The sequence below is a fragment of the Podarcis raffonei genome, chromosome 10, assembly GCF_027172205.1.
Source record: "Podarcis raffonei isolate rPodRaf1 chromosome 10, rPodRaf1.pri, whole genome shotgun sequence".
Lineage (NCBI taxonomy): Eukaryota > Metazoa > Chordata > Lepidosauria > Squamata > Lacertidae > Podarcis > Podarcis raffonei.
The window spans coordinates 58,155,834-58,183,498 of NC_070611.1; the positions used below are offsets into that span (position 1 = coordinate 58,155,834).

The 27,665-nt window shown below is 42.3% G+C and overlaps 2 protein-coding genes across 3 annotated transcripts in view; one reads left to right on the forward strand and one right to left on the reverse strand.

The window, feature by feature from the left end:
• The window catches only part of B4GALNT3 (beta-1,4-N-acetyl-galactosaminyltransferase 3), a 237,224-nt gene that overhangs the window by 78,970 nt on the left and 130,589 nt on the right, over positions 1-27,665 (forward strand). The gene's annotated exons all lie outside the window — the stretch shown is intronic.
• The window catches only part of NINJ2 (ninjurin 2), a 50,990-nt gene that overhangs the window by 1,557 nt on the left and 21,768 nt on the right, over positions 1-27,665 (reverse strand). The window contains exons 2-3 of one of the 2 annotated variants that reach the window (XM_053407164.1): positions 3,277-3,508; positions 36-216 (exon numbers count right to left, since the gene is read on the reverse strand). In XM_053407164.1, coding sequence (XP_053263139.1) covers positions 47-216; positions 3,277-3,508 — 402 coding nt within the window. In that variant the 3' untranslated portion in view covers positions 36-46. Of the gene's footprint in view, positions 1-24; positions 217-3,276; positions 3,509-27,665 lie in introns of both variants that reach the window. The other variant, XM_053407165.1, reaches the window with a different exon arrangement.

The following is a 27,665-nucleotide window of genomic DNA, read 5'->3' on the forward strand; positions in this document are numbered from 1 at the left end:
CCAATCTGGAAGCATAAGACTCACTCTTTTCTTACCCTTCCAAGGCTTAGTAGATTCTCCGACCACCATAAATGCTAGGATAGAGACCCGTCTTCTGCACACCGAAAGCAGTAATGAAGATGTTGACGATGACTATGATGAAGACTAGGATTGTGGCGATGTTGTTGAGCAAATTCAGGCGCTGCTGCTTCGTCACATCATTCAGGTTCATCCGAGCTATGAAAAAGAAAAAACCAAGACAGAATTCAGAGAAAACTCTTCTGCTCACTACACTGCAGAAGGTGTGCTGCTGCCACCATTATTATTACTCTGTTAAATGTTTGATAGGCTTATATTTCCTTTCCTCCAATAATGTAAGGTCAGGAAACACAGTTTTACACACTATTCCTTTCCTTCCGTCTGGGAGGGCAGAGCCTAGATTGACTCCAGCTACAAAAGCCGAGGCTGCCAAACAGACACTTGGGCTGGGGTATCGTTGCTCTTATTGATATACTGGTGTGTGTGTGTGTGTGTGTGTGTGTGTGTGTGTGTGTGTGAGAGAGAGAGAGAGAGAGAGAGAGAGAGAGAGATCTTTGTGTAGTTTTTGATGTTTTATTTATGACTACTTTTGTTATGTTTGTGTTTATATGAATGTTTTCATGCCAGCTGCCATGAGCATGGTTTTAACTATGGAAAGGCAGCATACAAATAAAATGATGATGGTGATGAAACAATGCCTGGGTCAAACTCTTCCAGCGAGATTCTTATCTAAGTGTCATTTAAACCACAGATAGAATAGCTATGCTTCCCTTCTCTGCTCTGCAGCCTGGTGCAATGTTAGGATGTTGCCTGCCACCTTGAGTTGAAAATTTACTTATAAAAAAATAATCTGTGACCTAATTTTGCCCATGAGTACAGCTTTTTAGTCCTTTTCATATTTCCATGAGTTTTCTGCCTGAGTGCTGTGGTTTAGAGAAAAGGGTGGCTAATGTCCTTTAATGGTCGGTGTCCAGCTGTGCCAGCCACATCTTTCATTTGGAAAAAGCATGTTAAAGGCAAAGAATGGCCTGGGAGATGCCTCTCAACAGAAGCCAATGGCTAGGGGGGAAACTGGAGATTTCTCTGGAAGATAAGGAGAGCTAAAACCATTTTCTCCCACCCTAGCTCCAAGTGGGAAGCTGTAGTTTGGGAAGGATGGCAAGAGACATGGAAGCGGAGAGCTAGCCAAATCTAAAAAGGCTTGGACAAGGAGCTTTTAAGCATGGCTCTATGCCTGGAAAGAGCAAGGCAAAAGGTAGGTGTGGATAAGCCTTAAAATTGGCTACAACCCTCAGGTTTCCAGGGATCTCTCCCACAAAAGGAAGCTAAATCCTGCCCTTTCCTGATGCACAAGTATACACCTGAAAAGTCAAGCATGAGTGTGCCAAAAATGTTCTGGAAAGCATGTTTATTGTCCAGGTTACACTCTTCACAGAGTCAGGACTTGCTGCCAGCCTCGCTGAAACCTGTGCTCAGTGGCAAAAAGTGGTTTTCTTATAGCCTTCTCCAGCCTGGTGCCCATGCCCTGGTGTTTTGGACTACATCTCCCATTAGTTCTAGTGAGCTCAGCTGTATGATGCTGGGGCGGCTAGGAATTGTAGTCCAAGCCATCTAGTGGGCACCAAATTGAGGAAAACCTGCTGTGGTCTGTTGCTTTGTGCAATGCCTTAGATGCAGCCACCTCTTCAGTGTGGGCTAACTCTAAAACCAAAGGCAACCATCCAAAATGGCGAGGACCATTTTAATTTTTTAAAATAAAACAGACTACATCCAGCCTTTGAGAATCTGGTGCCCTCCAGCAGTTCTGGACTATAACTCCCATCAGTCCTAGCCAAGCTGGCAAAAGCTGAAGCAGATGACTATGAGACACATACCAGATATTTCCATTTTTAGATGGCTTTGGTTCTCTAGGGCAAGCCAGAGGCTGGAGGCCAACAGCAGCTGCGGATGCTGAGGAATGTTTGCGGTCAGGCCCCATAACGAGAGAAGAGATTCCATTGATGCAGCATTAGCTGTAGCCCAAGTTCACGACCCCTGCCATTCCTTTCAATGCCAAACTCACAAGCGGAGAAAGACAGGCCTGTGTTTATCATGTAAGTCTTATCATGTAAGGGGACAGTGGGGCTGACCCGGGGTCGGGCCAGACAGCTCTGGAGACTGTAGCCCTCTGTATATTAACTGTAGGGGCAGCAATGGAATGCGGGGGAGAAGGGAGGTGAAAGGGAGAAAGGGATGGGGGTTATAGCTGCAAATGATGGGGTTTAGGCAGGCGGGGATGGTAGAGACTGTGTAGGGCAGCTTGGGTAGAGCAGCCTTGTTTCCTACTTCAAAAAGGTGGCTCTCTATTCAAAAGCATCCTCTGAAGGACGGTCCAGTTGAAGGATGCAGAAACCTAAGAAGGGAGAGCAAGAGGGGCCTGGAAATTGTCCATTAACAGTGAGCACCCAGACAGCAAGCTAAGAAGGCACATAGGCCAGCAGGTCCCTATTGGTTCCCTATTTAAAATACAGTAATTATTTCTAAGTTTTCATCTATACATATAAATTATCATATGAATTTTATAAATTACCGTACTTTCATTGTAAATCAGTGCTCCTTAGCTGGTGACACATTTATTTCTCTTTTTGCCATCATGTTAAGTCGTTGCCCTAATCTGGAATGTCTCTGTGTGTGCTCAAACATTAAATGAGCATCCAACTTATTTCTTCCTAAGAGCTATTTTTTAAAGTCTTATGATTAAGAGCAACATTGGGCATTATGGAAATGAGATTCCTAACTGAGGCCTGTCAAATGGAGCATTCCTCAACACAGCCTTGAGAAAACTACATGGGTTCCTGGCCCTTACTTTTAATTCTAACTTTAAAATTACTTGCAAGATTAGATTACGCTCGCTATCTTATGAGCGTTTTTTAAAATTTATTTCTGGGGAGGTTAGATGACGTTGCATCAAAGTAAATGTTATCTTCACTTTCCAGGGCATTTCCCCACCACCCTCCTTACTGGGGGGCGGGGGGATAATCCCATATTTTGGGAGAGCAAGTTTGTTCAGCCAGGCAGATTTTCTACCACTGAACAGTCCCACCCCAGCTTCCAAATCACATGGCAATGTTTGAAATCTGGTAAATGACTCAAAGTAACACCTGAACTGCTCTGTCAAAAGCACTGGAGCACTGTGCTGTGTATCACTCTTTCCTCATATGATGATCCCTGGAATGAACTTTTGAAAAAAAGCAAAGAGGTCTGCAGAAAGAGACTTACCTATAATGATCAGGAGAATCCCAATGACAGTTTGGAAGAAGAGCGAAATGGTGATGAGAGCAGTCAGGACAGCATAATATTGGAAGGACGTCCCCTGCTCCAGCACTGCCTTCAGTTGCGCAGCGTTGGCCATGAAGAGCGCCACATCCAGCATGCTCTCAGCCACGCTTTTCTTGGTGGCGTAATGATTGATGTTGATGATGTTTTCCAACCTGGAGCCAGGAATGGATGGCTAGAGGAGGAGAAAGAGATTATCTTAAGAATGCAAAAGAGCCCTACTGGATCAAGCCAAATTCCCCTCTAGTCCAGCAGCCTGTTCTAAGTGCGGCCAACCAGATACCTGTGGGAAACAAGGAAGCAGGATTCAAGTAGAAGAGCACCAGGAAGTCCACAGGCAGGGCACAATCACACTCTCTCCCACTTGTGATCCCCAGCAGCTAGTGTTCAGAGGCATACTGCCTCCAACAGTGGAGGTACAGAATAGCCATCACATCCTGTAGACATTGCTAACCTTCTCCTCCATCAATTTGTATAATCCTTTTAAAAAAGCAGCAAGTTGGTGCCCATCATTAAAGATTCAGATCTTCAAATTCTACCATCTATTTTTAATAGTTATTACCTCCTGTTCTCATGGTGGCCATAGGGGGGAGCTCTGAGTAACCTCTAGTCTAGCAGCATTTGCCAGGAATGAATGGGCCAACTGCCCAACAGGATAGTACGGTAAATGTTGTTGAAAAGGAGCCAGAGCAAGATCATACTACCACTAAAGATAAACAAATATTTTGGGTACAGCCCAGAGAACCTCACTGGGTTTACTGCAACCACATTCAAATAGTCACTGCAGGTTAATTATTACCTAGCTGGAAAAGAGGTCACCCGCATGACGGCCAATTGCCTTTGCAGCTTCTTACTATCTTATGGACTGTTTTGGTGCTCAGAGCAAATACAATAAACAGCAAACTGCCATGCCGGATATTCATTAAAGGATGGCTTGCGCCAGAAACTAGGTGCAAAATGCAAGACCTGTGCTCCTTCACCCACCCTCCCTTATAGTTGCTTTTAACCATTTCTCCTTGCTTCTATCTTTTTAAGTATATATAATCCCCTTTTAATTACTAGCTTTATCCCTTACCTGCTTTAAGTCTTATGTGTTCAGTTTATCTGTACGTTTTATCTTATGCTGGTCTGTGGCCGAAATAAAGTTTGATACCGATTGAATAAACAGCAAACAACCCTACTTCCTTACATCCCTACAGCAGGTCTCCTTATTAGTTGTGGTTGTTGTTGCTTCATCGTTTCTCTCTCCAACAGCCATTTTATCCCCAGCACAAACTTCTTGAAAACCAAAGGCAGTACAGTCAATGGTCAGGGATAATGGGAGTTGCAGTCCAAAACATCTGGAGGGCACCAGATTGGAAAACACTGTGCTAAAAGGCAAGACTGAAATTTGTTCAGACATACCAGCTCAGCTTGCAAGGAATGTGAAGCCAAACAAAGAAAAGCACAGCTGCTTTACTCCCTGGACCCCAGAACCTGTTGCTGTAGCTAAGAAGCAGACCCTCTAAGTGTCCTTATTTTCCAGGGACAATCCTGGATTTACAGAAGCCGTCCTGGTTCCTGATTTGATTCTGGAATATCTCGCTTTTCCTTAGGACATCCCTATTTTCATCAGAGAAATTTTGAAGGGTATAGAATCATGTGGCCCCCGAGCCAAGGAGATAAGTAACTAGACAACCTTTAAATGTCACAGAAATAAACAACTATCTGACTTTTAGAAGACATCTTAAGGCAGCACTGTATAGGGAAGTTTTAAAATGTTTTATGTTTTATTATGTTTTTATGTATGTTGGAAGCCACCAAGACTGGCTGGTACAACCCAGTCAGATGGGCAGGGTATAAAGAAGAAAAGTATTATTAATTAAATAGGAAATCCCTATTTTCATTGGAGAAATAGGGTATGGAATGGGGTGCAGGTCAAGGAGCACCTCAAAACAACAGAACAAAAAAAGAGGGAGGAAACGCAGGGACTCAATAAAGAAAAAAAATATTTTTAAGATTTTAAAAAATAAACTAATGAAAATGTTGGATTGCATCCATTATGGGTTTTCGAAGGAATATTTGCAGAGACCTTTCATGGGCAGCAAAGGCCCTATGGCATAGGAGATACTGGTGGGCACCCATGGACATTGTGTGTGGGGTTTTGTTTGACCCTCTATCTGTTAGCCTTTAAGCCCCACAAGACTGCTACTTTTGCAGCAACTGACTAACATGACTACCCTTCTGGAAGCAGCTATCATAAACAAATATATATCATAGGTTGCTCATATCCCCTAGGTTACTGGGAGTGGAAACTGCTCGTGCTCACTTGCTCATCCCATGTTCAGAACAGAAATAAATCCAGTTAATACATCACTGCTGTTGTTTACAATCTGCAGATGATACGTGAAAATACGTAATTGATTACTCACCTCCCCATCCCATTTGTATTGTGTTTCCTTTGCAATGAAACCAGTGATGTGGAACAATGTAATGATAACATAATTAATTGCGCAAAATTTCACCATAGCAGTGAGACGAATAAAGGGTTTTTTTGTTGGAAGCCAAACTGCAGAGGAACAGAAACAGGGCAGCATATGACAAATATGGGGCAGGAAGGGAATCAATGCCTTCTTACATCCCTAGTTACCAGTGTCATTGCCCGCTTTGAGGTCTTTAGGCAGCGAGGGAAGAAACAAAAGGGCAACAGGAGAGCACGAGACAGAAAGACAGGGATCATGTGAATGATAAATAACCCTCTTTGAGAGTGTCTGCTGGCAGAGACTAGCTGTGGAGGCACTTTATTAAAAAGCCATTAATTCCAAGCAAGTTGCTGTGGGATTCCAAATAAAACGCAGAAAGACACCCAGGCAATTCACACACAGGGAACAAAAAAGGCATCGCATCCACTGGGTGCAGGAGTCCAGGCACTTTATGATTGTACAATCACACTGTTTTCTGAAGGCTAGAGATACAGAATTTGTTCAGCACTCACTGAGGTCACCACTAGAACTTGAGCCAAAAGGCAAGAGGAGAAGAAAGAAGGCAAAAACAGCCCCCTTTTTGCAAAAGCTTGTCCCTGTTTCTTAGCTTAACAGAAAAATGGGGAATCCATATTTCTAAAACACATCTGCCACTGAATGTCACCAAATCTTGATTTCCCCCCACAGCTTTATCTGCCACTAACCTGTATTTAAAATATACGAACACACACGTTTCAGAAATCTGACATGTTTTAGGATTTGCAACAAGAATTGATGTAAACCACATTAAGCATATTACGGAAAGCATATAAATACATATAAATTGATATACTCATTGGCATCAAGAAGGCCATTTACATCAGCAAGGTATTCACAACTGAGCTGTTCAAAAGCTCTGGGTTTGCCAATCTCAATGTTCAAAAGCCTCAAAGCCAAAATACTGTACTGTATTAACAGTCATGACATTTTAAAACATAATACATCTTCTGATATTCTCCTGCAATGCTTTCCATTTTCTGATACTTGGTTCTTTAACTGAAAGGTAAGATTTTTTAAAAATACGGTAGTTTAATCAGAATTTTACACTCCAATGAAAGTGCACTGCTAGTAAGCTAGTGTTAAATTCCAACTTTCAATCTTTCATCCTGTAAATGGCCCTGTATCAAGAAGTAATTCTTGACACATTTTTCATTCCCATGGCAACATATCACCTGTTGTTTACATAGCAGAAGGATGTGTCTAGCCACACCTGACCAGCAAGTCTAACACATAAACCCTCTTATTTAACCTCCAGTCTCGTAACAGATGCACACAGAGATCAGTTGTGCCCCAGACTGCTTAAATAAGGGCTGAGTCTGCGAAGTGGAGCAAATTTGAAGCTCTGCACCAAGAACAGGTGGTACAATCCAACTGCATTGACTGCATTCTGTTAACATTTCCACCCGTACCCATTTCCTGAAATATGTGTGCCAGTAACCTCCCACAAAGAGTTATTGCAAGTTAGGAAAATACCACACTTTTTCTTTATTTAACTCTTTATTAAATTTGTAGATCACTTCCCAGATGAAGTCCTCAGAGTGGTTCATAATAAAATAAATGTCTCAAATGATTTTAAACATTTATCATATAAACTAGTTTAAAACAACAATAAAATCCAAGGCAAAAATCAGTAACACTTCTCTAATTTAAAACATACCAACTAATACTTGTTCAGGGTAGATCCTGACTATGCAAAAAAACTCCCCAAAATGGCAATATTATTCACTAAGTGGTTTTCCTCCCCATGTTCTAAATGTGCAAAACTGAAGCTCAAATGTTAAAACTTCTCATTTTACTTGGGAGTCTTTTGTTTGAGATTTCACAAAGCTACACACTTCCCAGATGTGCTTTTTAAATGTTGTCCTCATGAAACTGGGCGGGGAGGCAAAGGGACAGAAGAGGCTGCCGATAGTGATCAAAGGGGAGACAAATATTTGTTTCCAAATCTGAGCTTAACAGACAACATTCAAACTGTTAATAGATGCGGTGCCGTGCTCCTGCTGACACATTCCCTTCCCAAGAAACAACATGGAATAAAGGACAAGAAGGAGATCTTGGCTTTGGCCCTGCAGCACACAACGTTTAAAGTGCAGGTAAATCACGGCAAAAGGATGCCGGTGGACAGCTTTATGGCTTCCCTGGAACACTTAAAAAGGCACACAGTCATTCCTTCAGAATCAAATGCCAATTAATTGCTTCTCATCCTTCCATCACACTCCCCTGATATTGTAATTGGGATTGCAGACAAATGTAAAAACAGCAAGTCTATTTATTTATTTTTAGCCTTCTAGGGAGTATTGGGGGTGTGCCATATCCAGGCGCCAACTTTAAGGAAGTCCCAAAGATGTCTTTCCCCTACCAAGGAACCTGCGTTTCACCAAAGGATGGAGACAGAACTGGGTAACAGCTGGGTTTTATAATTTATGATATGGAGGAGGAGGAGGAGGAGGAGGAGGAGGAGAAGAAGAAGAAGAGGAGGAGGAGGAGGAATTTGGATTTGATATCCCGCTTTATCACTACCCGAAGGAGTCTCAAAGCGGCTAACATTCTCCTTTCCCTTCCTCCCCCACATCAAACACTCTGTGAGGTGAGTGGGGCTGAGAGACTTCAAAGAAGTGTGACTGGCCCAAGGTCACCCAACAGCTGCATGTGGAGGAGCGGAGACGCGAACCTGGTTCACCAGATTACGAGACTACTGCTCTTAACCACTACACCACACTGGCATTGCATGCTCCTTCCCTGCAGTCCTGGGAGGGCAGCCTGAAATCTACACAGCACCCAGCAGAGCCTCGTTTCAGTGCCTTCAACCTCTTCCCCCTGTATCCCATCTTGCTTACCAGATGCAAACTCCATAGCTTCACCTTAGTCAATTTTTCTCCACCAACCCATCAGCTCTGTCTACCATCTAACCTGATGAGGAGTTCCTTGAACTCAAAGCTTGCACACTATTTTGTGACACTTCGTTTGGTCTAAAAAGAGGCTGCACCAGGTGACCACTCCAGGTGACTTCCTGATTTGCTGCACAAAGCTCACATGGTGGTTAGCCATTACTGATCAACCATTCTGATGTTACTGGGGTAGTTTAACAACAATGAGCATCCACCCTGCATTCATTCTGACTTGCTTGTGGGGTGTTTACACGTCTTACTGCTAGTCATTTGTTCATCCCACATTTTCTCTGCCACTTGCCAAACTACAACAAAATCAGCAGCATATCCTACACAAAGGTTTCATCTGGCTTTCCTTAGAGCTACAGCAGCAGCAAGCAACTGGGAAAGCTCATCAAATCCCAGTATTGCCATCTGGTTTAAATGCCTCTGGGATCACATTGTAATGGAAAAGTTTGCTCAAGCAAATGAAGGAAGCAGAAGGGCAGAGTTTGCAAGAAATATTCTACACCAACTGGTATCCTTTTCTCAATTATGCAGATCACTCATTGGGACAAATTTAAAACATGGCTGACTTGATGAAATGCCTTTAATGCTACCTTAATCTTTCATTGGAAAGATATATATTCAGCCTACAAGTTTTTTTAAAAAATATTTAAGGGTTTTCTAGAATCTAATATTTCCCCCTAGTTAATTTTATGCTCCTCTACCAGCTGATATTTTAGGTTTTCATTATTATATACATTTTAGTATTTTCCTTACATTTTTATCCTTACTATAAAGTACCCTGGGAATTTATTTTTGGTGAACAGCGTATAAATACTCAAAATAAATAAAAACACAAAAATAGGTTATTTGTCTGTACAGTGGTACCTTGGTTTAAGAACAGCTTAGTTTATGAACAACTTGGATTAAGAACGCTACAAACCTGGAAGTAGGGGTTTTGGTTTGTGAACTTTGCCTTGGAATAAGAACATGTTTCGCTTCCTGTTGAGTGTGTTCCATTTGTAAATTGAGTCCCCCGCTGCTATGGGAAAGCACGCCTTGGTTTAAGAATGCTTTGGTTTAAGAACGGACTTCTGGAACGGATTAAGTTCGTAAACCAAGGTACCACTGTATCTTCATTAGGCAAGTCTGTAATGTCAAGAGTAGGCGGTATCCAATGATGCCTCCCTGCTTGTGGAATAAGACCAGTGTCTGCCCATTCCGCCCTCCAAGTCTCTAACATGACCCCCAAATCTGATCAAAAGGGTTCTCCAACCTGCTGGAGCAGTTCTAAAGGGTGCTTGTGGGGCTACAGGTGGACAAAAAGAAGTGAGAAGCAGATGCCTGCTCGCGCAAAACTCTTAGGATAACTCTTGCTTTGATGCAACATCATCTAACCTCCACACATACAAATCAGAGTAAATGCTCATTAAATAGCCAACAGCCACCTAATCTCCCTGCAAACAAATCAGGGTGGAAGATCAATAAACAGGTCATCTGGAAGCACCCAGAGTTCACTTCTTAAGTTCCCTGCTAAAAAGAACAGTAGATTGCCAAGATGCAAGCTCCAGGAGGCTGCTGTGCATTGCCTCCTCCTGGCTGACCTAAACCTGACCTGGGTCAGCCACGACCATTAAAAACAGGACACTGACACTCTGTGAGAGCCCAGTATTCAGTGTGTTAGGTTTCAGCATGACCTGGCATGGAATGGGTGTGTGCAAAAGCACGCAAAGATTCATGTCCCAGATACTGTTGCAAATAACCTTGCTGGGTGGTGAGCAGGGGGAATCATCGGGGCGCTTCAGTGTTAATGCAGATTCAGATTCCTTTTTAATTTATATTTATACATTTCTGGATATGCTATAGCCTGCGATAACCAAGTATGCTCTTACAAAGACAACAGGTGCAATTGAGCCAAAATTAAGCACTTCTACATTCAACCGAGCTCAGTCAGAGAGTTAAGCATGTGCTTAACCCCTCGGAGTGTCATCAATGAGAAGCTCAGCGGTAAAGCGAATGCTTCGCATGCAGGAGGTGCCAATCCTGGCATTTCTAGTTAAACTGATCTCAGGAAGCGAAGTTGGGAAGGATTTATGCCTGAGACCAGGGAGCCACGGCCAGCTGGAGTGGACAGTGCACTGCAAGGCTAGGTAGGTCAGTGGCCTGGCTCAGTATAAGGTGGTTCCTATGCTTAACTATGAGAACCAGTTCTGCGTGGTGGTTAGAGTGTCAGACTAGGACCTGAGAGACAGAAGTTCAAATCCACACTTGGCCATGAAGCTCGTTGGGAGGCCTTGGGCCTCTCAGCCTAACCTACCTCAGAGGGTTGTTGTGAGGATGGGAAGAAGCGCGTGTGCCCCCTTGAGCTTCTTGGGGGGAAAGGGGGGCTGTAAACACAATAAGCAAGCAAGTCAAGTGGCCTGGAAAATTATGAGGGAGGACTGCAGCTTGGTGCCAGAACATCTGCTTCGCATGCAGAAGGTTCCATGTTCAAACGCCCACAAGTGGCAAGCTGGCATTGTTTTTAAAAGTGCTGGCACCCATCAACCATAGCCTTTCTCTGTGGGGATTCCTTCACCCACCCTCCGTGTCACACCTTTACCTTGGATATCATTCATCATGGATTGTCCAGAACAAATTTTTATCTCCAGCTACAATTGGCTGGGAGTAAAAACCAGGAGGTTTTCAACTTTCCTTTAGTAAATGGAAACATGTTATTGTGAGGGGTTACGTTTCCTGTCCCAACGGTGGTGGAAAACGCCTTTGGGCAGGATCATCGCCTGAGGCAGTGCCACAACAACAGGCCACAGTCCTCACTTAGGGCAGCCCAGCTGAACGTCGCTCACCTCAGCCTGCTAGCTGGTTCCCAAATGCTTGGTCTGCACCACAATGGGTGCTGCTATGTAGGCAACTCTCAAGGAGTGTGTCCGCCAGGAGAGCTGGTTGTGGTTTCAAACAGCGGGCAGGTTGCCATGCCAACCCCACACACTTGTTGCCAATAACGTTGTGGCCTACTTGAACCCATTCCACGGGCCGGTGTCTCATCTTGGGACATGCCATTGCATATATCGCACAAACAATGCTTCCATTTTACTTTAAAGGAACTCTTAAAAAGCTGCTTTTATTATTATTATTTACTACTTTAAGTGCATAGGCTATATATCTCCAAAATCCCACATGCTTCACTGGTTTGGATGTGGGCACTTTTCTAGCAGCACTTACAGTCCTTTAGGGTAAAGCCATTTCCCCTGTGCTGCGTCTACAGAGATGGTGTCTTAGTAACTAAGTCTCACCCACCCAAAATATGAATTAATCTCCTCAGCTGCTGTAAGTGGGGGTTCACCTCCAGGAGCGGCTAGGACAGGTTGCACACACTGGATAGCTCGCACTGTGAATAAAGGCAGATTAAGCGGAAACCTCAGCATAAGCAAAGAATGAGGACGACACATGCCTTTCGCGGCACAGTTATTTGAGACCAACCTGTCTCCCTGCTGTGGCCCACAAGAGACAACGCCAACTGTTCTTGAACGAGAGGAGCAGGCCTGCAAAAGTCTCAGAGGGGGGAGATTTCTTGTGGATGTGCACACACTCTCTCTCCCCCTTGTCCTTTGGCTGACATTGAAACACAATTCTGCTTCTCAGCTGTCTGGTTGCTTGGAACCTTCAGAAACTTTGCCTGTCAGATCAAGTGCACACTCCACAAAGCCTCCTCGAACTCTGCTACCTCCATATTTTTTTAAAAACCTACCATGTAGCACCTAGGAAAGCCTACCCTATTAAGGATGCTCCTCTTAATGCAGATCAAAGCAGACGTTGTGGTTTTAACACCAAGCTGGCCACCCCCACACCCCCACACCCCTTTGCTTAACTTCCAGCCTGATAAAGAGCTCTGGATATCTTGAAAGCTTGCTCACTATTTTGAGGAATTGGGGACATAGCCACACCGTAAGTTGAAATCACTCCTACACAACTTCTTAATAGTCATGGCCTCTCCAAAGAGTCCTGGGAACTGCAGTTTGTTAAGGGTGTTAGGAGAACAGGACAGTTAACCAAGCCCTTGTGTAGAGGAACATCAGACATAGATGTCAATGGGCAGTTGATTGGTTTGGTAGACACACAATGTACCGTATTGGCCTGAATATAAGCTGCACTTTCCCCCCAAATTCTGACTGTGAAAAATTAAAGTACGGCTTAAATTAGGGACCTTACCAAAACTGGCTTTTACAATATCACTGCTGAAAGAGACATACGGTAAAATGGAATGGGTGTCAGTGCCTGTGGAATTTTAAGGGAGCGGCTTATATTCAGGCCAATATGGTACATTGTCTTTTTTTCTTTTCCCCCCTTGAATTTTAAAGATGCGGCTTATATTCGGGTGCGGCTTATATTCAGGCTAATACGGCACATAATGGTCAGATGAATCATTATCACCCCCATATTGTTGATTGGGAATAACAAGTAGAAATGCGTAGGTGATGATGATGATGATGATGATGATGATGATGATGATTTGTGGACAAGCCCCAAATGATGTCATTGCCAGTGGGGCTGCTTGAGGATTTCATTCAGATTTCACTTTTAAGTGAAGCAGCCTGATTTGCAGTTCCTGGACTAATGTGTGGATTGGAGCACCATTGCCTTTTGGTTTTCACCCATCTCTGAATTTTGCAATTCAATTCCCAGCTCAAAAAAACAACAAAAAAACCCAAAATGCATATAAAATGTGCATTTTTGTTTTAGGATGGTATGAAAGTACATAATTTGGGCTAAACTGCATATCAAGTGTATTTTATAGTAAAATGAGTAAAACAGGTGCACATTTTGTGGGAAAACACAGTAAAAATAAGAATTTTAATGTGAATGGTTTTACAAATATTCTCAGATTGATACAGAAATAGGATGAAATGAATGAATATGTGTGAAACTGGCATTCACTTATAAATGAAAATGAGTGAAACTGATATCAGCTTGAACACTGATTGATATTGATTGATGATTAGTAATGATGAGAAGTAGTATTAAGAAGAAATATTTTTTCTCTTTGCTTGATGAGGCCCCATTTTCTTGATGTTAAAGTAACTTCAAATGAACATGAGCCTAAAAACTGCTTTGCAGAAGCTCTTGCCACTTGCTAATGCAGTTTCATATACAGTAGCTCCCAGGGGAAACCCTTTCCAAGATGAGAAGTGTCATGTGTACAAGGAGGATTACTTAGAATAATTATTTTAAAAACCAGGACACAGAAGCTCTATATATTTGACTCATTCCTATTTAGCAACCACAGCGGATTCCTCGCCAACAGTGCTTAAGGTAGGAAAAGAAATCAAATTAGAAAGACCCTGAAATTAAAAGTAGGTTAGCAGGAAGCGGAGGGGGAGGCATGTATTAAAAATGGAAGAGAAGTAGGGAAGTACAGGACAGGAATAAGCACATAATTATTCTTACAAATATAAAAGTGTAAAGGTTAACTAGTTTCCCAGGATTGCATGCTTATGCCCCAAAATACGAAGAGCCAAATCTAAGAAACATAAATGGCCTTTACATCTGAGGTTCAAGTAGTTCCCTTCTTACCCACAGTTATGATCCCAATTTGAAGAGCTTTTCTGTGAAATTTAGGTCCAAGATCAATGTTTCATCCAGAACAAAAGAGTAATGGATTTGTGCAGGAGAGAGCAGAAATTTGGGGGGTAGGTCCTTTTCTCATGCTTAGAGGACCCTGTGATGATCTAGTGACTACCTGTGACTATTAAGACGTCCTAGCATGTGATCTTGAGAACTACTTAAGAATATTTATTTTTAAAACCAGTTCTTTCAAAGAAGGAAGTAGCTTGAAAGCTACAATTTATCTATGGAAGTTGCTTGGCATGTTTTGACCACAACTTTTACCAAAATTACCAAAAAGGGCTGCTGCTGTTTCCATTGCCTCTGAATGCAGCCTGCCTCTAAATATAAGTTGCTGGGGCCCACAAGCGGGGAGAATGCTATTGCATTCAGGCTCCGCTTGCAAGCATCCCAGGAGGGGCAAAGGGTCTTGCCTTAGTTGCAGGGGGTTGGACTTGGGGTTCCCTTCCAAGCCTACAATTCAATGGCCTCAGAAGGTGGCAGGCTTTCATTCATGGGAGCTTTTTCAACAGAAGTTGGATGGCAACCTGTCATGGATTCTTCAGCCATGATTCCTACATTATGGGGGTTTGGATCAGATGACCTCTTGGGGTCTCTTCCATCTCTATGATTCTATGGTTGGCCACTGTGAGAACAGGGTAATAATAATAATAATAATAATAATAATAAAATTTATTTATACCCTGCCCTCCCCAGCCAAGACCGGGCTCAGGGCGGCTAACACCAGGTTTAAAACAATTAATTAAAATACAACTTAAAAACAAGATTAAAATACAACGCTAAAATGCAGCCTCATTTCAGTAGACACTCAAATCAAAAACTTTTTGAGAATGAAAAAGTCAAATCTTCACCAAGGCCAACTATCCAGACTGGTCCTACGTGGGCCAGAAAAAAGCCAGGGAAGTCCCCAAATAGGAGTTCCATCACAGAAGGAGAAAGGAAAAAAGCAAGAGGGGACTGACTAGATGGGATTTTGGCCTGCTGAAACAAGGCCTTTCTTATGCATTATGATGGTATCTTTATCAGGGGGAAATGAAGATACACGTAGCTTCTGGAGAAGGATGTTGCCTTTATGGCCTGTTTGTGGGATTCCCATATAGACATCTGATAGGCCTCTTTGTTTTATTCAGATGGGGTTTTTTGGGATGTTTTACATTCAATCCCTATACATAGTTACAGAAAAATAGACAATTCTTTAATGCCTTCTGCAAAAGTGGAACATTTCCTTGCTTGCAAAGATGTGACATAGAAATTATGGGCAGTTTGCCTAAAGATCTGTCATTCTGGTGGGCCCTTAATTGCTGCATTTGTGGCCACTGAGGCAAGATATGTCACACTTTTAATTATCTCTTTGGTTTGGACTACAGAAAATGTAATCAGCACTGCAGCCCCCTCACAAAGTTGCCAAACAATAATAGCTAGGGACCTGTATGAACCTGTTTTGCCTTTATTTTGTACTGTGAATACCTACTCCTGAAAATCCTCATAAACTTCAACTATTTCTAAGGTTGTTTTTTTAAGAGCACACACACACCAGTTGGTCAAATGAAATATATCCCTTTTACCTCTTTGGTGGGCAAATGTGAAAGTGAGAATGTCTCCAACGAAATGCATGGGCTTGCCCTGGAATGTACCTGTTGTCAAGCAGAGAGAGATATATGTTTCTTACATAACTGGAAAATCAAGATATACCCAGTGTATAAACTCTTGACCCATTCTGAAATGAGTGATGCTTTTCATGGCACTTGCACCATAGAAACCTTAATGCAATGCTCCCTGAACCATTTCTCAAGTTGCTGCCTGTCCACGTGATCTGCCTTGACAGGGAGATCGGCAAGAGGAATTATGTGAGGCAGGAGAATGGAACAATATATGGGCAGTCTTTTTCTTCAAGCAGCTGATATATTTTTTTAAACTCCACACTCAGACCAGCCCTACAATTAGTGCAGTGGCCCCCTCAGGCAGCGGTTGCTGGAGGTCGCAGCAAGTTGCTGGGGGAAGAAAACTGAGTGTGGTACACAGCCTGCCCTGCTAAGTTTGCTTGACGTTCTTCTGTATGTGGAATGTGTGTGCATGTGAGGCATGATGCAGTACAGATGTGGGCACCCACTTAAGCATGGTCGACTCGCATGTGATCACGTATACATATGGCACCATGAAATAAATAAATAAACAGAACCATACCAGGAAATGGTGGGAGAGAGATAGAGAGTCCGTGGGGCTCGCAAGAAGACACCCCCACCCAGAGCCCAAAGAGGACGTCTGTGAGGGCGGAGGACGCCCCAAAGAGATGGAGACACAGCGGGGCTTTGTTTGGGCTGCTCAGCCTCCCTGCCTAACAGCTGATGCATGGGGTAGCACAGCAGCAGCAGCATTCCTGCACGTCCTCCAGAATAACTCAGGAAGAGCAGATACAGAACATACTTCTACCATTGGGAGCACAGCAAGGAGTGTGCAATAGAGTCCAAGTCTGCTTTAAACTGATGGGCTTTAATCATAGTAGGATCAGCCTCTAACACCACTTGAAACATGAGACCTTAAGAACATAGGAAGAACCCTGCTGGATCAGGCCAAAGGTCCATCTGGTAAGTTCAACTTCCTGTTCTCATAGGGGCCAATCAGATGCCCATGGGAAGCCCCAAAGCAGGACCTGAGTGCAACTGGGCTCTCCACACTTGTGACTCCCACCAACCGACATTCAGCAGCATGCAGCCTCCAACAGCAGAAGCAGAACATGGCTAGCAGCCATTGATAGCCTCTCCCTCCAAAATTGATCTAACCCTCTTTTAAAGCCATCCAAGTTTGTGGCCACCATTGCCTCCTGTGGCAGTGAGTTCCACAGTTTACCTATGCACTGTGTGAAGAAGTACTTTCTTTTGTCTGTCCTTAATCTTCCAATATTCAGCTTCATTGGATGTCCTGGATTCTAGTGTTCTGCCAAGAGAAAAACTTTTCTCCGTCCACTTTTTATGCACCATGCGTAATTTAATATTCTTCCACCATGTCACTAACCTGCCTTTTCTGTCTTTAATATGCCCTTTTCCGTAAGCCTGTCTCTTTTTCTCCTTCTCACTCTTTCTTCTATCTTTGCCTTCTCTGTATTGTTCTCTTCCCCTTTCCATTATTCTATTGTATTCTTATTTCTAAAAGCAAACATATGGGCTATCCAGCAGGTGGTGCTGGGTGGTAAATCTACACTGAGCTTGCTCTCCGCCGCCCCCCCCCCCCGCTCTGAGTAATCTTTCCTAGTGCATTAATCATCTGCTCTCCATCCTTGTCGGCCTAATGCACCGGCAGATTTCCAGTGCATTATGGATTAGATGTGATAACGCCTAAAAGGGGTCATATGTTATCAGGATAATATATCCCACTCCTGCAAGAAACCACAAAAGTGCATTTGTGTAATTCAGAGGCAACCTGTATTATTATTAGGACTTGAAAGGATGGAGGTTAAGAGTTCAGAAACCAACAAAAAATGTTCATTTATATTTCCAGACACTTAATGCAACTTATTTAGAGCAAAGAACCGCAGCTTTATCAAGGACTGAGAGCTACCCTGCCCATATAAATACATACTCTAAAGAGGGCTCTTGGATGTGATCATTCTGTGCTGCATGAAAACCTATATTAGGATCCTAGCAGCACTAGAAAAGAAGAAACACAGGAAAACCAAGCCATGAAGAACATACAAGCAGCTTGAGGATCCCGCTTGAGGCAACAATGATCAAATTACACGCTGGATTGGGGCACATTAATGTGCTGGGAGAGGAGCTGGCATGTGCTTTGAAAAATTAAGCCACCATCTTGGATGTCTCCACCACTCCTCGTCCCTTGGAGCAACCGAGGGCAGATGCAGCACTGATACAAGAAATCAACCTTTTTTCATGTGGCAGCTTACTTTTGTAAGACAGCACTCAACTGTCTATTGCCACCAGACAGGTGCCTTCATTATACTGTACTCTTTTTGCTGTCTGCAAAACTTCCCCACATTTTTTGTTTAAGCAAGCCTACTAAGATATATAAAACATTGACACGGGTTTTAATCTGTTTTTAGTTTAGCACTGATTTTAATTGTCATTATTTGATTGTTTGAGTCTTTTGAACTGTTTTTACTGATAACCTGATTGTTTTGTTCCTTTTATAAATCACTTTTAGGTTTTTTAAAAAGAAATAATCATACAGTATATGAATTTCATGAAATAAATAAATATTTCCCCTTCATCCGAGTTCTGATACAGGAAGGCATAAAGCAGGCCAGTGAGGGTGGCAGCGTAGAAATCAGAGGTGTAGTCCAGAGAGGAGTTAGATAAAGAAGTCTGGAGGGCTGTAGTTATATACAGTGGTACCTCGGGTTAAGTACTTAATTCGTTCTGGAGGTCCGTTCTTAACCTGAAACTGTTCTTAACCTGAAGCACCACTTTAGCTAATGGGGCCTCCTACTGCTGCCGTGCCACCGGAGCACGATTTCTGTTCTCATCCTGAAGCAAAGTTCTTAACCCGAGGTACTATTTCTGGGTTAGCGGAATCTGTAACCTGAAGCGTATGTAACCTGAAGCGTATGTAACCCAAGGTACCACTGTACAGTACAAAGTATTGCAAAAATGACATGAATCTCCAGCACTCTCTCCTCCAAATGAAACCGGCCCTTGGGTCTTATTGATGCTCAAGGAAGTGAGGAGTATCAATTTTGGTTGATTATATGTATTGTGAGCTGCTTTTGAGGAACATTGTTTGTGGGGAAGTGGCATATAAATTCTAAGCGAATCTAGAAAGTGTGAGGGCTTGTCATCTGCCCAACTATTATTTGGAAATCTAGCCAAAGTTAAGCACTTTGGAGTTGGGATAACAGTCTGCTTAAATTTCATTTCCACTGAAATGCATGGGACTTTTAAAAAGTTATTTCTGTATCTAACTGATGAGGCAGTTGAAACGTCTTTTTTCGTCTTCTTCGGTTGAGCCAAAATGGACTTATGCGCATGCATTACGGAAAGTAACGCACAAAGGCTCATTACATTAGGGGAAATTGATTTGCAAAAAATGTATATATTAGGCAAAACTGCAAACAAACATGCATATTTGGAGATTTGCATTAAAATGCTAGTGAATTTTCTTGAGGACCTCAAAAGAAAATTGTGAGCTGATGTGGAAATGTGGAGAACTGTACTTAAAACTGGGACAATGAGAAACTGAGAGAAACCAAAGTAGATAGATTTCTCCATCCCTATACACCACTCTGCCCTCCAACAGAAGGACACAGCCAGGGGGTTCAGGAAAAAACCCTACTATCCCACACCAAACTGGGGCAGTAAGTCACTTCATTCATTGATCCTGCACAGCAGCTGTCTCTAGGGTTTCACACTGGAGACATTTCGAGACTCATCTGGAGATGTCATGAATTGAACCTGAGACCTTCTACATACAAATGACATGACTACCATTGAACAAGGGTTGGGCTCTATTCCCAAATTGCCTCTGTTCACCACAAGGAAAGGGAAGAACTACTTCCTCTCTAGAAAGTAGGGCAGTGAGAAATTGGGGCTGTCCTAGGATGACTTTGTATAACATGACTCTTCTAGTAAAGAATGTAGGCCCTGAGCATAAAATGCATGTCAGGCATAGGCAAAGTGGGCCCTCCAGATGTTTTGGGACTACAACTCCCATCATCCCAGACCACTGGTCCTGTTAGCTAGGGATGATGGGAGTTGTAGTCCCAAAACATCTGGAGGGCCAAGTTTGCCTATGCCTGGCATATGTGAACAGTGCAGTGGAAAGACACTGACTTCTGAAAAGCACTCAGCACAATTCACCCCACAGGAATGCAATCTCTGAGCATGATTCAGAGCCGTTACAGGAAAGCAATGCTGCATTGCAATGCTGATCCTCTCCACTTCCTTCACAATGGAAGTCCAGTGTTCTGATGTGCAAATGTATGAAATTAAGGCATGGTTTACTTCTGCAGGAGGGATGTGCTTATGTCTGAGGATCAATTCTGGATCTGCCTGAATCACTTAGCAAAGGGGAGGAGAGTCCAATTTGGACAGTGAAAGGAACAATAGGGGAGGGGTGCTGATCCTTCTCCCACATGTGGCTTACCTCTCTGCAGTATCAGTTTCTCTCTTATCACATCTGCACCATACACTTAAAGCACATTTAAAGTTCACGGCCAAGTTTGGCCACCACTGATTTAAAGCATGAACAAAGCAGAGTTGGGTTTAAGCAAATGGACCTGCTGTCACTACATCTAGTTTGGACCTGAAAGTCAAACAACCAGTCTGGCGAGTCACTCTGGGTGTTGCCAGAAGATGAAAGGAAATTGTTAAGGAAACTGCCTATCAGGAGTAAGTAACTGGCTGTGTGGTTGGCACCAAGCAACACATGGAGCCTGGGAAATGTGGGTGGGTGGTGCTTTTTCTTTTCTGGTTTTGTTTTACCTTCCCAAAACCAAAGAGCATTGACTGAGCGTTGCTTAGGAAGTAGGTCAAGAGGAAATCATCTCTCACTTCATATTCGTATCATTATTATTTTACATGAGCAAGGCAGTGTACTCCCCATCATTGCGGAGTGGAAACCGAAGACTGCTGATTCTTGGAAGGAAGTTTTGAAAAACAATGTGCACAGTCAAATATTGCCTCCAAGATGACATCCGGAGGCGGCGCGAAACAGCAATGGCGGTCCTCTTCAGTTGTTGAAGAGGGGCTCCGCGGAAAAGGGTCGTGCGCTGCGGCACAGCGACGACCCGTTTAGGAAAACCACGGGTAGAGTGAGCCCGTGGCCGTGGGATTCGGCGGGCACCAGGAGCGACCTCGGATACGCAGAAGGGACCCCGTAAGGGGCTCCGGAACGTGGAGGGGGTAGCGGTGCTGTGAATCCATCGCTCTTTCCGCGGAAGCGAAGCCGCGCGGCTGCTGCTGATGAGCGCTGACCTTTCTTCTTTGAACATTTGATTGGAAACAACAAACTCGTGAGTAAGAAATTTGAGGCTTTATTTGGACATCAAATTGGTGAATTTCGGCTGAAAGCGGGAGACGCTAAAAAGGAAGTCAGTCTTCCGTCCCTGTTTAAAGTACTGAGCAAAGTTTTTTTAAAGCGGAAGCGTTGAAAGGAGTTTAAAAGAAGTTGGAACTTACCCTGCAAGTTTGGATTTGATTGTGAGACTGTGCTATACCTCTCTATATTTTGTGGATTATAAAGTTATAAGCCCCAGCTCACGGGCTGCCTGGATACAAAGTAACATCAGACTGTGGCAACTGTGTATAGAGACATAAAGTTACATTGGGCTACTTTGCAGTTACAAAAAAGGAACTGTTGTTCACACCTTCGCAAAGAACCTTTATCATCTGCAGTTTAAAGTGAATTTAGAGGGTTTCCCCCCCTTATTTTGGATTTTACCATATTTGGGAATTAAATGGTGGAAACTTTTGGGGAGCTCCCCCTGCTGGATTGTGGAAATATAAACCTCTGAGAACTGCTGGTTGTTTTGGAAATCTTTTTGCCTGGATGATTGCTTTTCCCATGGGATTTACAATTTGACCTTGAAACCTAGACAGTTGTGGAATGAGTGTGGCAGGAAAAACAAGGGCTGCCAAGAAAGCAAAACAAACTGAACTATTGCAATCAACTTTGCCTGTGCAGCCACGTAGATCATCTGTTCCAATTGTGATAGGTCTGCAAGAAGGACAATTTAAACAGCCAGTTTTGGAGGATATGGCTGCAGGAGGATTAGACCCTATTTCTAAAGAAATATTGGATCAACTGGCAGCATTAAATAAGAAAGCTGATGAACAAGCGGCTAAATTTGACCAGGTTACAGCAACGATTAATAAGTTGACAGACCAAGTTGCTCAAAACACACAGGCGATAGGAAATTTTGAAAAGACTATATCAGAGAACCGAAAATTAGCTGAGGACGCAAACACGAAAGCAGACCAAAACAAAAAAAGGATTGAGGAATTAAGAGGGGAAGTAAGACCACTGAGTAGACAGGTCACTGAACAACAGGCCTATCTGTCTATGGCGGAGCTGAAAAACCGGGAAAGTAATCTTAGGATTAGAAATATTCCAGAACTAGAAAAGGAAGATTTGGCTGGCTTTTTGACTGCAGAAATATCCAAGTTCTGGGGTTTGGCAGAAGAGAAAGACTTCAAAATCGTCACCGCTTTTAGATTGGGAAGAGTGGCCAAGAAAGATAAACCAAGGGATTGCTTGATCATATTGAGATACAAGCAAGAAAAAGACAACATACTTGGCCTACATTTTAAAAACCCATTGGTGATACAGGGAAAGACAGCAGAAATCTTCAGAGACATACCAAAACAATTGTTGGACTTAAGAACTACATACAAGGATCTGGCAAGATTATTAAGAAACAACACAATCCCTTACAGGTGGGAATTCCCCCAAGGATTATCTTTTAATTTGAAAGGGAAGAAGGTGAGAATCAGAACAGCAGAAGAGCAAGAAAAATTCCTAAACGATCACGGGGAGGACCTTCGAAAAGGGACAGCAGGTACCTGGCCACCCCCCACGCCTGGTACAAAAGATCCACCTCCAGACATAGACGAGAAGGGAGACAACCCCATCGGCTAACAAGCTGATCCAGGATGTCTCTGCAGCTTTTTAGTTGGAATATCCATGGGGCAAATTCCCCTGAAAAAAGGAAAAGGATTTTTCACATTTTGAGGAAAGAACAACTAGACGTCATTTGTCTCCAGGAAACCCATGTGACTAGGCTCCACAGAAGAGTGCTAATAAACAAGCGACTAGGCCAAGAATTTATTTCATCAGCTAAAGAAAAGAAAAGGGGAGTCGTGATATATGCAAAGGAGAGCCTAGCACCAAAATTTGTGTTCAAAGATGAACAAGGAAGAATTTTGGCGATCGAAATACAATCACAAGGAGAAAAATTTTTGATAATTGGAATTTATGCACCAAATGAGGGGAAATCTGAATTTTATGGGAAGCTGCATGAGACAATGCTGGACCATATGGACTATAATAACATCATTCTGATGGGAGATATGAATGGGGTTGTCTCCACACACATGGATAAGTCACAAAATCAAAATGTGACTAAAGATGGCAGACTACCAAAGACTTTTTTTGAACTCACAGACAATATGGACTTGATTGATATCTGGAGGACAAAGAACCCCCTAGGTAGAGAGGGAACATTCTTTTCTGAGGCCCACCTATCCTGGACAAGAATCGACCAAATCTGGATATCTAGAGGACTGGCACCCAAGACCAAAAAAGTAGAGATCTGCCCTAAAACTTGCTCCGACCATAACCCCTTGAAAATGGACTTGAGACTTACACCAGCTGGATCCTTCAGATGGAGAATGAATGATGCATTGTTTAGAGACCAGGAGATAGTGAAGAAGGCCCAAAAGACGATGAAAGACTACTTTGAACTAAATTTGAACACTTCGGTGGAAAAAAAAACAATCTGGGACGCAAGCAAAGCTGTTATGAGAGGGTTTCTGATACAGCAGAATTCTATTAAGAAAAAACTCTGGAACGGTAAAAAGGACAAGATCTTGGAAAGGATAAAAGACGGAGAGAAAAAGTTGAGACTAAATCCAAAATCAAAAGAAGTTTTGAGAGAAATAAAATTCCATCAAGCACAATATGCAAAACTGATAAATCAAGAAGTTGAATGGAAAATCAAACAGATGAAACAAAGATCATTTGAATCGGCAAATAAATGTGGGAAGCTGCTATCATGGCAGCTGAAAAAGAGACAAAAACTGAACTTTGTTACCAATCTAGAGGTTGAAGGAGAATGTATTCAGAAACCAGAGGAAATTAGAAAGTGTTTCCAGAGATATTTTAAAAAATTGTTTTCCCAAGGACCCCAAGTGGAGACTGAAATAAATAAATTTTTAAAAAGCTATGGCCTACAAAAACTAACACAAGACAAACAAACTGACCTGAATTATAAAATAACCCAACAGGAAATCGAAAATGCCATTCAGAACATGCAACTAGGCAAATCCCCGGGCCCAGATGGACTTACCTCCAAATACTATAAGATATTGAAGGAATACCTGACTCAGCCATTGATGGAGGTATGTAATCAAATTATGGAAGGGAAGGGGGCACCAGAATCGTGGAAAGAGGCATTCATCACTTTGATACCAAAATTGGAATCTGAAAAGACTCAACTTAAGAACTACCGTCCCATCTCACTCCTAAACGTGGATTACAAGATTTTTGCTGACATTTTGGCAAATAGATTGAAAAAAGTCTTAAATGGAGTTATTCATAAAGACCAAGCAGGCTTTCTCCCTGGCAGGCATTTGTCAGATAATACTAGGAACATTGTTGACGTTCTGGAACTTCTACAGACAAATTTGAATACAAAAGCAGTTTTGATATTTATAGACGCGGAGAAGGCCTTTGACAATATATCTTGGAAATTTATGAAGAAGAATTTGGAAGGGATGGGAGTGGGAAGGGCGTTCCAAAATGGCATAGATGCAATATATTCAGAACAAAAGGCTAAATTGATAGTAAACAATGTGGTGACAGAAGAGTTTAAAATTGAAAAAGGAACACGACAGGGGTGCCCCCTATCACCCTTGCTATTTATTTCTGTCCTTGAGGTTTTGCTAAATTTGATCAGGAAGGATCAGCAGGTGGAAGGAATACAGGTCGGAGGAAAACAATATAAACTGAAGGCCTTTGCAGATGACTTGGTTTTGACATTACAGGAGCCGGTGTCCAGCACAAAAAGAGTATTGGAATTAATTTCTGAGTTTGGTCGGGTGGCGGGATTCAAGTTAAACAAACAAAAAACTAAGGTTTTGGCAAAAAACTTGACACCTTTAGAAATAGATGGGTTTCAGAAGGAAACAGAACTAAACGTTGTTAATAAAGTGAAATACCTGGGGGTCAACTTGACTGGGAAAAATTTGAATCTGTTTAAAGATAATTATGAAAAATGTTGGTCTGAAATTAAAAAGGATCTAGAAATCTGGTCAAGATTGAAACTTTCCTTGTTGGGAAGAATTGTAGCAGTAAAGATGAATGTATTGCCAAAAATGCTGTTTCTGTTCCAGACCCTACAGATCGTGGACAGAGTGGAATGTTTTGGAAAGTGGCAGAGGGACATTATGAAGTTTGTCTGGCAGGGCAAAAAGCCCCGAATAAAATTTAAAATATTAACAGATGCAAAGGAAAGAGGGGGTTTTGCCCTGCCGGACTTAAGGTTGTATTATGAAGCTGCATCCCTCTGCTGGCTGAAAGATTGGTTTTTGCTAGAAAACACTGATGTCCTAGATCTGGAAGGGTTCAACAATGCTTTTGGGTGGCATGCATATTTGTGGTACGACAAGGTAAAGTCTCATAAGTTGTTTAAAAACCATATTGTAAGGAAATCTCTGTTTTCTGTCTGGACTAAATACAAGGACTTATTTGAAAACAAGACTCCGAGGTGGTTATCACCGATGGAGGCTAAAGCCACAAAAATACTTAATATGGGGGGTGGCTGGGCAAAATACTGTGAAATAATAGAAAGAGTGGGTGACACTTGGAGGTTGCAGAGCTTTGAAAAATTGAAAGGGAAGGTGCGAGACTGGTTTCACTATGCCCAAATTTTAGAGATCTTTAAAAAAGATAAAAAAATTGGTTTCCAGGTGGAAAAATCAAAATTAGAACTAGAATTACTTGAACCTAAGACGAAAGTGCTTTCAAGAATGTACAACTTGCTGCTTAAATGGAATACTCAAGATGAGACAGTCAAATCAGCCATGATAAAATGGGCACAAGATATTGGATACAACATTATGTTTGAGGACTGGGAAAGGTTATGGACCACCGGTATAAAATTTACGGCATGTAGTGCCTTAAAGGAAAATATTATGAAAATGATGTACAGGTGGTACATGACCCCAGTCAAACTTGCAAAGATATACCATTTGTCTGATAATAAATGTTGGAAATGTAAGGAGGCTGAAGGAACTTTTTACCACCTCTGGTGGACATGCCCGAGGGTGAAGGCCTTCTGGGAAATGATTTATAACGAGTTGAAAAAGGTATTTAAGTATACCTTTCAGAAGAAACCAGAGGCCTTCCTCTTGGGCATTGTGGGCCAGAGGATACCTAAGAAAGACAGAACCTTCTTTCTATATGCAACGACTGCAGCAAGAATTCTCATAGCTAAATACTGGAAGGCACAGGAGCTACCCACACTGGAAGAATGGCACACACAACTGATGGACTATATGCAACTAGCCGAAATGACTGGCAGAATCCGAGACCTGGGAGAAGAGGCTGCGGAAGAGGATTGGAAAAAATTTAAGGACTATTTACAAAAACATTATAAGATATATGAATGTTAAAAATTTGCTAAGGTTTGAGGTAAATATGCTTCAGTATTGAAATTCGGAGTTGATAGAAACAAAGTTAATGATTGAGAAAAGTTTTAATTTCAGAGTGAATAATTAGATGAAAATACAAAAACACAGGAAACAAGGTATTAATTTGCTGTTTATATTTATTATAAAGAATGCAGGGATGGAGGAGATGGGGAAGTCCAGTGGATGATGAAAAAAAAAAAAAAAAAGACTTCGAAAAATGAATTTTTTCTTGTTTAATTTCTTTTTCTTTCTGTAAAACCGCTTTTGTTGTGTTATTGATGATGGATTTAGATTCTGGAAAAAAGCAATAAAAAAATTTATAAAAAAAAACAAGATGACATCTGCAAGCGATCTCCACTTTCAATTCCCCATTGCAAGTTTCCCCAGTAGTTAATTGAACAATTCAGGGGGGGGGGAATCTACCGCATGATGCACTTATTCCTATTACAGTGAAAGCCAAACTTTGTCATGCTCCTAGGATGCAGACCAATAACTGCCCTTTGCCAGTGGTGCTGGAGGAGTTACTGGAAACTCTTAAGGGCATCATCCATATGGAGCTGCAGTTTGCATCTGTTACTTTTCACTGAAACCAACAGCCCATTCCCATTGCCAAAATCCTTCATAGTGTGGACTGCTGGAAAGTACCCAGATCTTTGATTCACATTCCAGCAACATTTTTTTCTCCGAACACTGAAAAAAATCATGAGGGGAAAAGTTAGTTTTTGCATGTGATCACCTTGGCAATGGAAAATGGTTGCATTTCTCTCTCCCCCCCCCCTTTTTTTAAAAAAAAGACTAAAATGATTTGAGTTGTAGCTGTTTAAGAAGAAGATCTAATTTACTTAAGGTTGTAATTTGGAATATCTCTATTCGGAAAGACAATGATTTTTACACATGTGAAATTGGAGCAAACAACCCTCCAAGCGAAGTCTAGTTTCAGTAGCAGTAGCTCTTTCACCTTCAACTTAAATGTATTG